The following is a 14,342-nucleotide window of genomic DNA, read 5'->3' on the forward strand; positions in this document are numbered from 1 at the left end:
GTTTATCACCATAGAAACGAATAAAAAATTATAATATTATATCAATTCAACTTACATGATAAAATAAATAATAACATTATAAAATATCCAGACTGACAAACCGTCTCCGCTCGGAATCGTTTTTCTTATACAATGATATTATATAATTAAATTCAAGTCTAATACAATCCATTATACAATGATTCACTTGTAATCTACTGTACAGCAGAGCGACATCCACTTACCTGCTTTCTTTTTTTATTCGTTTCTATGTGATAAACAAAGCGTTAGAAATTAAAATCACGTTTTTAGTGGTTTTTCGTAATTTGTCGTTGGTTTTTCCCGTGGTATTAAATAACTATTGAGAAAATCGAAAAATGATCTCTCTTAAGTACTACCTATATTGATCCAATTTGTTAAAATATAAGATACTTAAGTTGAAATTGAAGTACTTCTTCTGGTAGAAATTTTGTATACAGGATAAAAAATAATAAAGACCATTAAAAAACCACTAGGTACCTTCTTCGCTCCGCTCAGAATCTAAAATACATTACATCGCAGCCTACGCGTTAAACTCTTTACCAGTGCCAATTCCGCAAATCATTGTCGCCAAAACGGGAGTCTTTGTTTTTTCGTTGATTGTCGATAAGCACTTGAACAAAAGACCGTCACTGGACATGGCGTATAAGATTCTCGGTATAGGAAATAAACATCCTAATAAGCTTGGTGTATCATAAAAATAATGCGTTAGAAAAATTTGGCATGAAAAACTAATTAACACCTAATTAATATTACAAAAATATAAAGGTTAATATTATTACGTCGTCATAAGAGCGAATACCGCACCGCAAGTAACCATATATTTGATGATTGGCATTCCCATGTTCTCGTATATGACGGGCAGAGGTGCGTCCGGGTCCTAAGAGACAATTACAATACTAATTATTACACCCTATAGTGGTTTCGTTCGGAAACTCGGGGTCGGAGACTCAAGGGTCTAACCTTTCTTAATATCAAAGACTAGAAACGCTTACAAAATATTTGATCAGGGACCATAAAAGTTGTTAAACTGCACAATACACATTGTAGGACAAAGATTCTCAAACATTTTTTTTCGCGTAGGTACCACAGATTTGTATTATGGATCGGTAATGTACCACTAATGACTAAATATGTTGTATAATATGTGCGTGGTGCGTACGTAAGGGAATAATTTAACTACAAAGTACCAAAGTGATACAATCAATTAATACAAAATCTTAACCAAACCTAACTGTACTAAAATCCGATCAATAAAAAAAAACCAAACATTCGTATGTAGGTATTGATAAAGAAGAAAAATAAAAAAAGGAAAAGTAAGATAAAAACAATTCCATAACAATAATTATTATTATACCAATATAGCAACGATTTATATATGGAAGTTTAAAAAAAAAAATCAATGTAAAAACGTGCAAAAGATTTTTCAACTGAAACCAAGGTTCGAACTCGAAACCCCCTGTTTAAGTCCCTTGTTTGAAAATCTCCTCGGGTTGGACCTCTTATGTATCTTTTTTGCGACAAAATGTAGCCTATCTTCTTCCCCGTGGTCTATAATCTATCCCTGTACCAAATTTCATCGCAATCGGATGAACGGTTTAGGAATGCATAAAGGACATGAGGTGCAAACAGTTTTTGTCTTATACATATGTATATAGGTACAAATATTATAAATTTATTACGCGGGCCACACAAAATTTGATTGAGGGTCGCCGACCTTAGCTGATTTAGACCATAAAAATGTTATAATATTATACTTGATCGTAATACGGCCACATCAAAGTTAACACCGACGCTACGCTAGAATATGCCAACGTGACGAAGAACAACGATAATATGATCGCTAGAGGAATGGTTCTTTTCGGATCTTTGGTCTCTTCACCTACAAGTAAAATGAATAATATTTTATATTGAATGATAACTATAATGAACAGACATCAAATATCAACATTGTAGGTACTTTTAGGTAGTCTAGCACCTTAAAGTCAGAATTTTTTGAGGAAAATTCTGACTTAGAAGAGTTGAATGTAGGAATCGTACAGACTGTTGCAGCCATACTTGTTGAGAATATTTTTCATCACTACTGAAATATAATCAAGCCATACCTGTAGTAGCGATGGAATCGAATCCAATAAACCCGTAAAAGCATCTAGCGGCGCCTGCGATTATTCCGTTCCAACCGAATGGTGAAAATCCTCCGTCGCCGCCATCCACTCCCGGTGGAATTTCACTTTTCGGAATGAACCAATTGGACAGTTTACCTGAAAAGTAACCAGTTAAGCACTCGTTTGATTTACCGTCAAACCTATATTATAATAGATGATGCACGTAAACACGTAAAAGCAATATGTGTACATTTTTATGAAAATTTTACAAATCATATAGTACGGATCATGCTTGAGTTACAAGCCATGACTGTCATTGCTACTTATAACGTCATTACTAAATCTCAGATCGATCAACGGATAACAATATTACTGTGTTATAAATAGTTTTTAAAATGTTATAATATATTATTAAAAATATTGAAGATTCGAAGTATTGTAAGGCATGACCTAACGTGTAATTTATATTATATGGTTTTTATATATTATAATAATATTAATTTACTCTGTATGTGTTTTATACTTACTGCTATAATAATACAATATAAACACTTCAAAAAAATTACGCCCCTAAATTATATACTAGTATAATATTAGTAATGTATGACTATAGATTCAATCGTTTTCAATGACAGTGAACCACTATTAATAATAGTAGGTATTCTATTGTTTTATTATACATCTATATTAACCTGATTGATGATTGATGAAGTACAATAGAGTAGTTTACTTAAAGATTAAATTATTATCAACTGGTATGCAGTGGTCATACATTAATGATGCAATAATTTAAGGTAATAATATTTTTTTAGTGTCTATATATTGTATTATTGTAGAATAATAATAGTACAAATATTATGAACATAAATAAAAAAAGTAGGTAAGTGGATGTCACTCTGCTGTACAGTAGGTTACAAGTGAGTCATTTTATAATGGATTGTATTTAACTTGAATTCAATGATACAATATCATTGTATAAGAAAAATGATTCTGAGCAGAGACGGTTTGTCAGTCTGGATTTTTTTTTTTATAACCTGTAAGTTTAATTAATATTAAAATGTTTTATTCTTTATTCGTTTCTATGGTGATAAAAATAGCGTTGGAAATTAAAATCTCATTTTTAGTGATTTTTCGTAATTTGTTGGTGGTTTTTCCCGTGGCATTAAATATTTATTGAGAAAATCAAAAAATGAACTCCCTAAAATACCATATTGATCCAATTTGCTAAAATATATGATAATATTTGTTAAAATCGAAGCACTCCTTCTAATAGAAATTTTATGATATTAGGAAAAAAAGTCCGAGGAAAAAAGTCCGAGTAAAAATTATTTAAAAATAATATTATTTATTAGGTACACATATATAATTATTAATTATGCATTCATTATTATCATTATTTTAAAATTACTTAAATATTAAATTATTATATTAAAAAATTGATATATAAATGTATGATATATTATATAAACGTAATTGCATTGCTTGTAAAAAAATAACAATAAAATATTTTATCATTTATCATTATTATAACTATTGGAACATATTATAAGTTAATTGTCACATGCAATTTACCAATTTACAACAGAAGTTGTATACAAATAACGACAGTTTTAGTCATTTTTTCGGGATGTTAGATGGACTAGCTTTTTTACCATTACACAAAATGTACGAAGGTATAAACTATTTAAAAACTGTATTTTCGCCAGAAGCTGATAAGTTACTCGAGTATTTTAATTGTACATACGTCACGGGTACGTACAAAAAAGTATTGGTTTGGGAGAACGTATAAAACTACGACGAATTAAGGCGATGTATCCACCAGAGATATGTAACGTGCACGAATCGACATTAAATGGGGAACATCGTACAAACAACATATATGAGAGCTGGAATAATAGATTCAAACATGTAGTGGGGCATAACCATCCTACGATATGGAAGCTAATTGATAAAATGCGACAGGACACAAGTGTGGATATCGTAAAAATAGAATTAAATGATATTGGGCTAACATCTAAAAGGAAAGAAAATACTTTGGAGCACCGTCTTCAAATATTATGTCAAAGATCTGCAGATAATGAACCAGTCGATTTGATATTACAAAATATATCACATTGTTTACGAAAAAGGAGTAGGGAGTAATAACGATAATGGTAAATTACATGTGACAATCAACTTATAATATGTTCCAATAGTTATAATAATGATAAATGATAAAATATTTTATTGTTAATTTTTTACAAGCAATGCGATTACATTTATATAATATATTATACATTTATAAATCAATTTTTTAATATAATAATTTAATATTTAAGTAATTTTAAAATAATGATAATAATGAATGCATTATTAATAATTATGTGTACCTACCTAATAAATAATATTATTTTTAAATAATTTTTTCTCGGACTTTTTTTCCCCGGACTTTTTGACCTTTTACCAAATTTTATATACAGAATAAAAAAAATAAACACCATTGTATAACCACTAGCTTCCTTGCTCCGCGTAGAATTTAAAATTCATCAAAATCACAAGTACGAGTTTATCTACACAATTTGTATTTACACGGCATCTCGTATTTTCATTATTTTTCTGCGAAACAAATGAGTAGTATAAATTAAATTAAATCAAATCGTACATTAGGTACCTAATATTATTTTACTTAACTGAAAAAATAAAATTTGATAATTATTTCTTAAAATTAAAGTTTTTTCTTTTCCGAAAAATCTGTACTTTTTTTATTACGTAATATTGGAGTGATAGTTGAGAAATATTTAATTTTTGTTTACGTAGGTACTTACCTAGAAAAAAGCCACTAACGACTACTGTACCCAATGTCAACAAGTTCAACAAGGTAAACGCTTTATTGAGGGTTGAAGATTTCTTGACACCCCAAGCCACAATTACTGAAAAATGACATACATATTACTATTATTTACTACAGTTAGTACACATTAATTTCTCGCCATGAAACTACTATGAGATTAGATTTCGTTAGTCAATTTTACTTATTGTGTTGAATTATTAATTATTATAGTTTTGATGAACAATTAAAATTTTTAATTTTGAGATTTATATAAAATTATTCTTAAATATATAATAATCAATTTGAATTTATTCATTTTAAGAAATATTCATATATTTATTGTTATTTACGTATTCAACCATACAATTTTATTACCGCACTGCAAATTAACGAAATACCAAACAACAGAAAGTTTCATGAAAACAGCGAGCGCTTGAAAATATTATATTATTATTATATAAGTACAATTGATTATTACACGCAATAAACATGACGAAAAAGAACGATGCGAAATCTGGATATTCGCCCAAAAAATCCACATGCATTGGAAAATGTTTTTTAAAATATCTCTTTTGAGGATCTCCGAGTAAAGCATCTAAATAATTAGTCATTGCTTTGGCGACGGAAGCTGTACCTATAAAACGATAAATACTATTACAGTAGCAATACTAAAATATTATGTCATTGGAATTGATTATTTTTTATTCGACGATTTACCAATAGTGTGCTCAATGTACAAAGTCCAACCGATAAAAAACGCAATAAACTCTCCAACAGTCACGTAACTGTAAATATATGCAGATCCAGCTTTGGGTACACGACCAGCGAATTCAGCGTAACAAACTCCTATAAAAATCAAAAAAATTTATCTTTGGTGCATTATTATTAGAACCATGTATAAACAACAATATATTTTACTAAAACCGTATTGCATATACGATATGCATATAGATATTTGAGTTTTAGTAAATATACCCAGTGTTAGGCATAGATAATCAAATCAAATTATCTAGATATAAGATAATTTCAAGAAAAAATTATCTAGATAATACTTAGATAATTTATAAAAAAACTTTAGCTGATAGCTGAATATAAAAAAAAAATATTGATATTTCATTTATTTTATGTTACATAAAAAAAAACATTTAACCCTTTCAAGCCCACACTATGATTGAAATATTGAATAGAGATATAGTATTTTAGTGAAAAACTTTTTTCCTTAGAATTTTGTCATTAGTAATTGTATGCCATAATACCTAATAGTTTTTGGTTTTTAATTTTTATCGGAAAGAATATTGTTGATAACAAATATTTTTTTTCTCTATATTGTGTTATAATATGTTATAAAACTTATATGTTCTCTATATTAACTTTTTGTAGATCGACGGATCATATTATTACAATGCAGTGAAACTGTGTGAATAAATATTGTATAAAAATAAAAATAGACTATTATAGAGTAAATAATTATCTAGATAATTTAAAAAAAAAGACCATTTTTATTATCTAAATAAGATAATAGACAAATCAAGTTATCTATAGATGAGATAAAATATACGAAAAATGTATCTAGATAATGCCTAACACTGAATATACCTATGGATTAAAAAGCCCTACCTATATTTGATTTGTTTTACTAATAATTTGTGAAATTGTGAAAAAATTAAATTACAACATAATATTATATACAATATTGTGTTAACACTTTTGTTGTAGCCTGAAGAGTGTAGGATGAGTCTTTCAAAAGCGAACAATCATATGTTTAGGTTAAGTTGAGTACATTTGCAATACATTATATTATTATCATTAAAAAAGAAACACATTCCAAATTTCCATCTTCAGTATAAATATTATCAGTATATAATATTACGCTTCTTATTTTACTCAAGTGAACTTCATCCACTATATCCTTAAGAAGATTGGCAATGAATAATTTGTTTTCTTTCCCTGGCCCTCAACAAACAAATTTTTGTTTAGAAAAACAAACCCTGAAACTGAAAGGGGTTTTTCTACCTTTTATTTGGTACTTTATTTTAATTGTTACTCAATTTATAAGCATCTTTAAATTGTAATAATTAATTACACGCTCATAAATTGCATACAAATTAAAATGTCCTAAAATAGCAAACTTAAGGATACAGGTAATGTTCTTAACTTAAAGTTTGATAGTAGGTGAATTCACTCTAATATTAAAAGTAATAACAGCCACGCAGAGTTAGTTCTGCTAAACGTAAATTTTCCGCATTGCGCGTAGATCTCACACTGTCACAGAGAGAAGTAAATAATAATAAATAGTGCGTATAGTCTATGGCGATGCATAAATATGGAATGTTGGGCGATTAATCTTAAGAATTTTTAAGTCTAGATAAGAGCAGTTAGGCTTCCAAGGGGACTTCGGGAAATTCGTGGTCCACTACGGCTTGTCACACGTGACTTTAAACTTAAGAGTCGTTATTTCTGCAGAAGTGCTACAATAGCCAAGAAGGTGAACTAACACTTTAAACGTGTTATATTATTGTGGTGTAGATGATCATAATAGGTAAAGGTAGGTCATCTGATATTAATATTATTAACTAGAGTACAATTTACCGGAAAACGATGAGACGATCGCTGCCACGATGAAAGACAGTACGACCGCTGGTCCAGCGATGGATTTGGCCACCGTTCCAGCCAACACATATACGCCACATCCTAAAGTGGCACCAATTCCCAGAGCGGTCAAGTCAAATATATTTAACACTCGTTTCAACTTTTCTTTTCCCGGTTCGACATCTTCAGTGAACGTTTTCTTCCTGCACAACGTTTGATACAGCGTGTGGTTCTGTATCAAATAAAATAAACAACACTCGATGAGGAAAATTAATCAGTCGGAAAATAGTATGTTAGTATACAGTATCAAAACGACGATTAACTACTCGAGTAGATAACCGTGATTAAAACGTTTTTTTGTCTTAATAACAACAAAAAGTTTCTATAAAGATTATAAGGATTGATCAGATTCACAATAATATTTCCATGATCATTTATTATAGTATATGGTGACCAGGGGGGTTGTTCTGGAAAATTGAAATTATCTAATAAGATTCACCTCATTATTTGAATTTAATAATTAATTTCTAAGTGATTGTCGTGGAAATCAATTTTAGTTTCACGATTTTCAATAATCTCATCAAATTAAATTTGATAAAATTCATTTCATCTCACGAGGATGGACAATTTAATACGAGGTCTTTCATACAAGTGATTCATACTTTTATCGAACAATTGCATATAATTTTAGGAAAATTGGTATGCAAATACAATGTTTTTTCAAAAATGAATTCATTCTAACCTAACGTCTTGCTTTCTGTATAGTTTAAACTTGATAAATATATATTTTTTTTTAAGTAATAATAATACAGGAAATGGGGAGGGGGTGGTTCAGCCCGTTAGCCCTCCCCCCTCCCTGCTTACGCCACTGTGTACGAGTATACGACTACCCTGCCAGAAATTCTGTGCACACTTATGAACATTATGCTAATAATAGCGGATCATGGTGAAAATGAACTACTTTTGTTATAACTTATAACTTATCATCTTAGTAATCTTTTTTTCACTTACTTTCCTTTCAATTGAAATACTTGATTTTCTGTTTGAAGTACTCATATATGATAGAATTGTATTAATAATATGCTTAACACAGACTTTACTTAATCTAAACTGTTTTTTTAGATTCAAACTCGCTTAATAAAAAATGATTTTCAGCGGTCCTAAAATAAATTAGTAGATATTTCATTGTTAATAGAATAACATATATGTCTAGGACATTTCTAGCTATAACTTAAGTACCTTAAATGCTGATATACCTTTCGATGTCTTGGAAAATCAAACATCAATGCCATTATATTATTTTATTAACACAATATAAATAATAATCAAATACCCAAAATATTTTTGTTACTTAATACCTACTTATTGTTTATTACAGTTTCACTATAATCTCGGGACAGTTTTTCAATGTGAGAATCTAGAAAATTTATTGATATGATTTTAGCAAAATCTCATAGATTTCATTGATATTATTGATTTCATCAATAAATTTAATTCAACACACTCTTCTCAGTTTTCTATAACATTTAGATTTCTCACGAAATTCATCTCGATCATCTCACAGCTTTCATATTCAAAATATGCAGTTATATCTCATTTCAATCATTTTCAACAATTTCATTTTCCAGAACAACCACACAGACATACCTACTTTTTGTTTCGATTTTCCTATAATGTTAAATAGAAGTTCTCAATTATTCTCACATGAAGCATTTATACCAATAAATATCGTATTTTTTATATTATAATAGGAGCTAAAGTTTAAAATGTACTTTTTTTTAAATTTTCATATCCGGTCATCTATACCTCCTAACTTCCTACAATTCAAACATTCTTAAATTATTACCTACCAAACCCACAGTCATGTATTAACTCTTTAAATGAATTTTTTTTTTAGTGCGTTATAATATCATTATGACTATATACATAACAAAAGCTCAATGCATAAACGCCTGTGTAATATTATATAATAATATTTTACTCTCTATACAGCGTGTTAAACGCGTTAAATAAAATATTATATAGAACTCACCGACAACGAGTTTCTCATGTTGAATTACGTGCGAACTGGAATCCGTCCAAAGTGAACTCCTTGTAACGTAGTCAATGTGCGATATGATGCATGTATACGGCTTTCGATCGAAGTCGGAAGTAAAACTATACCCTGAATAAACCTACCTTAAACAATATTAACGTCAGTGAGAAAATTAAAAAAAAAAAAAAACAATTTATCGGTGATTTATACGCGGTGGCACTTCACTTTTACACAGTTGATCGATCGACGCAGGTGGTAATAGCTGATGTTCAATAATAAACGTTCAAGATCGAAGGTATAGGAATTAATGTATACTGATACCATTATGATTAGTGCGCTCTATAGTAGAGAATAATCTTGAAATACTTAATCGTATTGTTATTTGTTAGCCTCGAAAACATGAAAAACAAAATAAAAAAATAAAATCGACTTCATGTTCTTGTAAATAACAAGCCGAACGATTTGTCAAACAGTTATTAAATAATAATAGTTCGATAACATATTTATAATATAGGATCAATATGTTCCAATTTATTGCTATTTTGGTTTTTCTAAAAGAATAATATTATAATATTATCCTTAGGTTATGACCAACAACGAAACAGCAACGTTAGTAGTTACTATATATTATTCCATAAACGAGTTACGTTTTAATAACATTTATGGTCAATCCACCAATAAACCACAACATTGTTCTATTCTCAATCGATAGTTAGGGACACACAGAGGCGTAGCTAGGGGGCTAAGGGGGCTATAGCTCCCCCCCCCCCATTGACTGTCTAGACCTTAGAATTTTATCAAGATTAATAAAAAAAATAAAAAGTGTAAATAAAAGATATATTGTACTTGTATACTTATCCACCTTCCCCCATACAAAATCATTGACTACGCCACTGGGGACACATAATTCTAAAGATTAGGTTAGGTTAATACAACTGCTTCAGCCCAAATTACTTCCACATGATAGGGTAACCTATTAGTTAGCTCAGAATTAAAAATGTGACCTTGTGTCTACAGTAAAAAAAATATTTTCCCTCTTAATGAATTACACACAGAGTCGTAAGATATTTCAAACACGCTTGAATATACGAAACAATAAATTGTAAACTCACCTGTTCAGGCATTAAGACGTACTCGACTTGTTAATCTCTACTTATAAAATAAATAGTTATGTGATACACATGGTCATAACAATCATATTATAATTTGATTTCACAATAATATTGTAAAAGTTTATATCGGTGTTTGCGAATAAATGCGCACCAGTAAGTTAGATTATTATATTACTATATATTACGATATTATCATAATATCTATAGGTACGCTACATTTAAAAAAAAAATGTATTTGTAATACTTGGTACCAGTATTATTAGGTACTATTTGTTAAGATATAGGTATCAGTAGGTAAATCAGAAATAAATATAATACCATTTAATTATATCTACCCGAATATATCGTATGTATTATGAGAGTACAATTATATAATAAAAAATGGACAAGTAGGTGTAATCGTTCTGTTGTATAATGCCATAATGGTATAGATAAAAAAGTCAAGTGCACCTATCACTATAAGTAGATTACTGTAATGGATTTGTTAAAAAAATTTGCAAATTTACGCTTTTTTTGACACATTTCAGCAACATTTTTTAATTTGCTAACTTACGTAATTCCAAGTTAGTTATCATAATAATTGATGCATAATTACTAATTATTAAAAAAAAAAATATTATAATTTGAACCAGTGCGCTATTTGTTTTTTCTCCCTAGCCCATGTTTAAAATATACAATTTATTAATAGACGAAACAGATTCACGGAAAATCATTTTTTGTTTTTGGATAACCTGTAAATAAAACCAGCTATTACAAAATGATAGAGAATAATATTTCAGAAGGTTTGACATAAGTATTAATTATTTGTCTTAAGTTTAAATATTGTCTCAAAACGATTTAATATCTATTTGGATTTACAAACAATTATTTTTTTTTTTAAATCGAATATGAAGTCTAAAAAACACCAATGTTTCAAACCCTCAAGAATGTTATCGCTATAATTGTGTAACAGGTTATATTATTTTTACTCAGTCTTTTTGCATCAACGAGTAAGTATATAATTGTCTAAGCTACAAGTGGTCCAGAGAGAGAAAACCAATAGTGCGCTACTTAAAATTATAATTATACTATTTACATTAATATATAATTATGTATCAATTTTGATAACTATATTTGTGAATGTGAATTATATAATAGCAGCTTATAATCAATCGGCGGCCAGTGTCCTTAGTAAATCCTTTGCAATCGATCGCGGAGCTTAAGTGCAATATTCCACTTTTGTCGTAACTGTGTGAAAATCGCTCCCTGATTGGTCGATTTTATTCATGATAACGGCTAACTTCCTGATACCGCAAGTTATCGCTAAGTCAACATAAGTCCGTTACTGGATATTTTTAAGAACCATTTTGCATGAAATAAACATATTTTCTTAATACCTACACAATATATTATTGCCTCTATAATAATATATTGTCTGTATCGTCTGTATATAATAGAATCTCAATGATACTCAAGACTGAAATCAGAAATAGTGACATACATTTTTCATTATACATAGTTATTACGTATTCTGGTATTCATCATGTTTTCCATATTTATATTATAATGTTTGATGGTACACAGTTTTATTATTAATTATTTTAATGTATTTTGAGTATAATTAATACGGAATGCGACCGTGATAATATAAATGTCAAAATATGTGGTGCATATCAGCTCATGAATATTTAAAAGCAAACTAATATATTATTCAATTTTTATCCTACAATGTGCATATTAGATAATATTGGTGAAATTTTTAATAAAAAATTATAATACTTAGTTTCCAACTATAATATTACTACAATATTTGTTGCCATAGTATGGAATAATTTCATAAGTTATAAAAATAATTAAAACGATTTACATGTTACTAAATTATATTATTTACTATTAAACCACGAGAGGAATATAATAATATATTATAATCAACCACATTGACTTAACTTTACGTCCCACAGTCACTTTAAATCAACAAACAATAATCAGATATGAAATGTATCAATTATTTTGTACTTCAACTATAGTAAGAAAACGAATGTACTTTTATCGCGTCGATTTACGTCTTAAGTTGTTATAAATTATAATATAAAAATTCAAATTCTACAAATGTTACACGTTTAAAAATCACCAATATCAAATTACAGATTTAAGCCCGTGAGATTATTTTCATATTTTTAATAATTATACATTTATACCTTTACAATACTATGGATGTGTAAAGTGAAATTTTAAAAGTCAAGTTAAAAAGTTAAAATTAACTTAACTTTGAAGTTTTAACTTAACCTAATTTTTTGACTCCCTTTTACCCAAGCTTGTTGATATGTAATATCAACCTGCTTTTGAACGCTGTTGATTGGCTTTAAAAGTGTGCGTAATTTGAGTATAATAAAAATTAATGTTACCTACCTACATTCTATATATTGCATTATATGATTTACAAAAGTCTAAACTCGATGTATCAATCTGACAGAGTAAAAATTAAAAATTAACTACTATTAACTTAAAATTGTTTTTATAACACGCTTAAAACATTTGCTACTTAGCTTAACTAATTAAAAATGTATTTTTTTCTTTAACTTTACTACATTTTATTATGTAAAATTGAGCATTAACAATCTAGGTAGTTTAAACAGTTTAATATATTATTTAACTTTTTTATTTTTTTTAATACTCAATATTCCAGTAAACTCAATAACTACTAACAAAGCTTAACAAGGCTGATATTCCCTGATAACTTTACATTATTTTCATTTAGTTTAAACATTTATTAAATAAGTACCTACGTTAAAATATTTAAACCGTGATTATACAAATATCTATTACTGTGGGCTGTGGTTAAAATTTTAGATTACTAAAGAGAGTGCAAACGGACAGTTTTTAATGAGTCGTATGGAGGTAATTTTTCAAGTGTTGAATTCGTGCTTAGTAAATGTGTGTGTGTAGTATGACTAGATCATAAATATTTGTGACTTGAGTAAAAAAATCAAAACAAAATTGCGAAGGTACCACCAGTCACCACAGCGTCACCCACGTGAACGGTAAGGAACTGCCTAGCTGTATCCTAATTTAAAATTTGTAGTAAAAACTTCCCTAACTACTAATAGGCCTAACAATGTGATAATATTTGTAAAAATGATTTTAATTCGTTAATATAATATCAGAATATCTGTTCGAGACCAATCAAGCAACATTTTAAGAATATTAATTTTAATATCGAATAATTAACATTTTTTAATTGTATACGTTTTAAATAATATTCCAATCAAGCTTATCTGATTATCCTGATAAATTAAAACCAGCGATGATAATACTATAACTCCGCAGACATTAGTGTTATAAGTTAACTTAAGACGTACATTCATTATAGATAAATAAAAAAACTATCGATACTTACTTATGAACAAATTATTTTTATAAGAATGTATTAATCTTAATATAGATAAAACTCATAAGAAATTATGTTCACATAATCATATAATATAATATGTTATAATATGTATAATAATATGTGCACCACTGCGAATATATAGCCAACTTAGTTGTTGAGTATTATTTAAATTAATAATAAAATATTACTACTTAACACCGATCAAAATCAAAATGCTAATCAGTAACCGCATATATATTATTTTAATTTTTTAATTCTTGTGAAAGTCAATTTACCATCAACAAAAATTGTAGATAATAATGGT

At 28.4% G+C, this 14,342-nt stretch overlaps 1 protein-coding gene across 1 annotated transcript in view; it reads right to left on the minus strand.

Moving 5' to 3' along the window:
* The window catches only part of LOC100162060 (cationic amino acid transporter 2), a gene marked incomplete in the record, with an annotated part of 18,054 nt that extends 8,183 nt beyond the window's left edge, over positions 1-9,871 (minus strand). The window contains 9 exon segments of the mRNA XM_029486473.1: positions 562-701; positions 801-898; positions 1,776-1,900; positions 2,124-2,279; positions 4,928-5,032; positions 5,411-5,566; positions 5,650-5,778; positions 7,522-7,753; positions 9,554-9,871. Of these exon segments, the coding sequence (XP_029342333.1) occupies positions 562-701; positions 801-898; positions 1,776-1,900; positions 2,124-2,279; positions 4,928-5,032; positions 5,411-5,566; positions 5,650-5,778; positions 7,522-7,753; positions 9,554-9,571 (1,159 nt within the window).
* Positions 9,872-14,342: the final 4,471 nt, after the last annotated feature.

The sequence above is a fragment of the Acyrthosiphon pisum genome, chromosome A1 (genome assembly GCF_005508785.2).
Source record: "Acyrthosiphon pisum isolate AL4f chromosome A1, pea_aphid_22Mar2018_4r6ur, whole genome shotgun sequence".
Classification (NCBI taxonomy): domain Eukaryota; kingdom Metazoa; phylum Arthropoda; class Insecta; order Hemiptera; family Aphididae; genus Acyrthosiphon; species Acyrthosiphon pisum.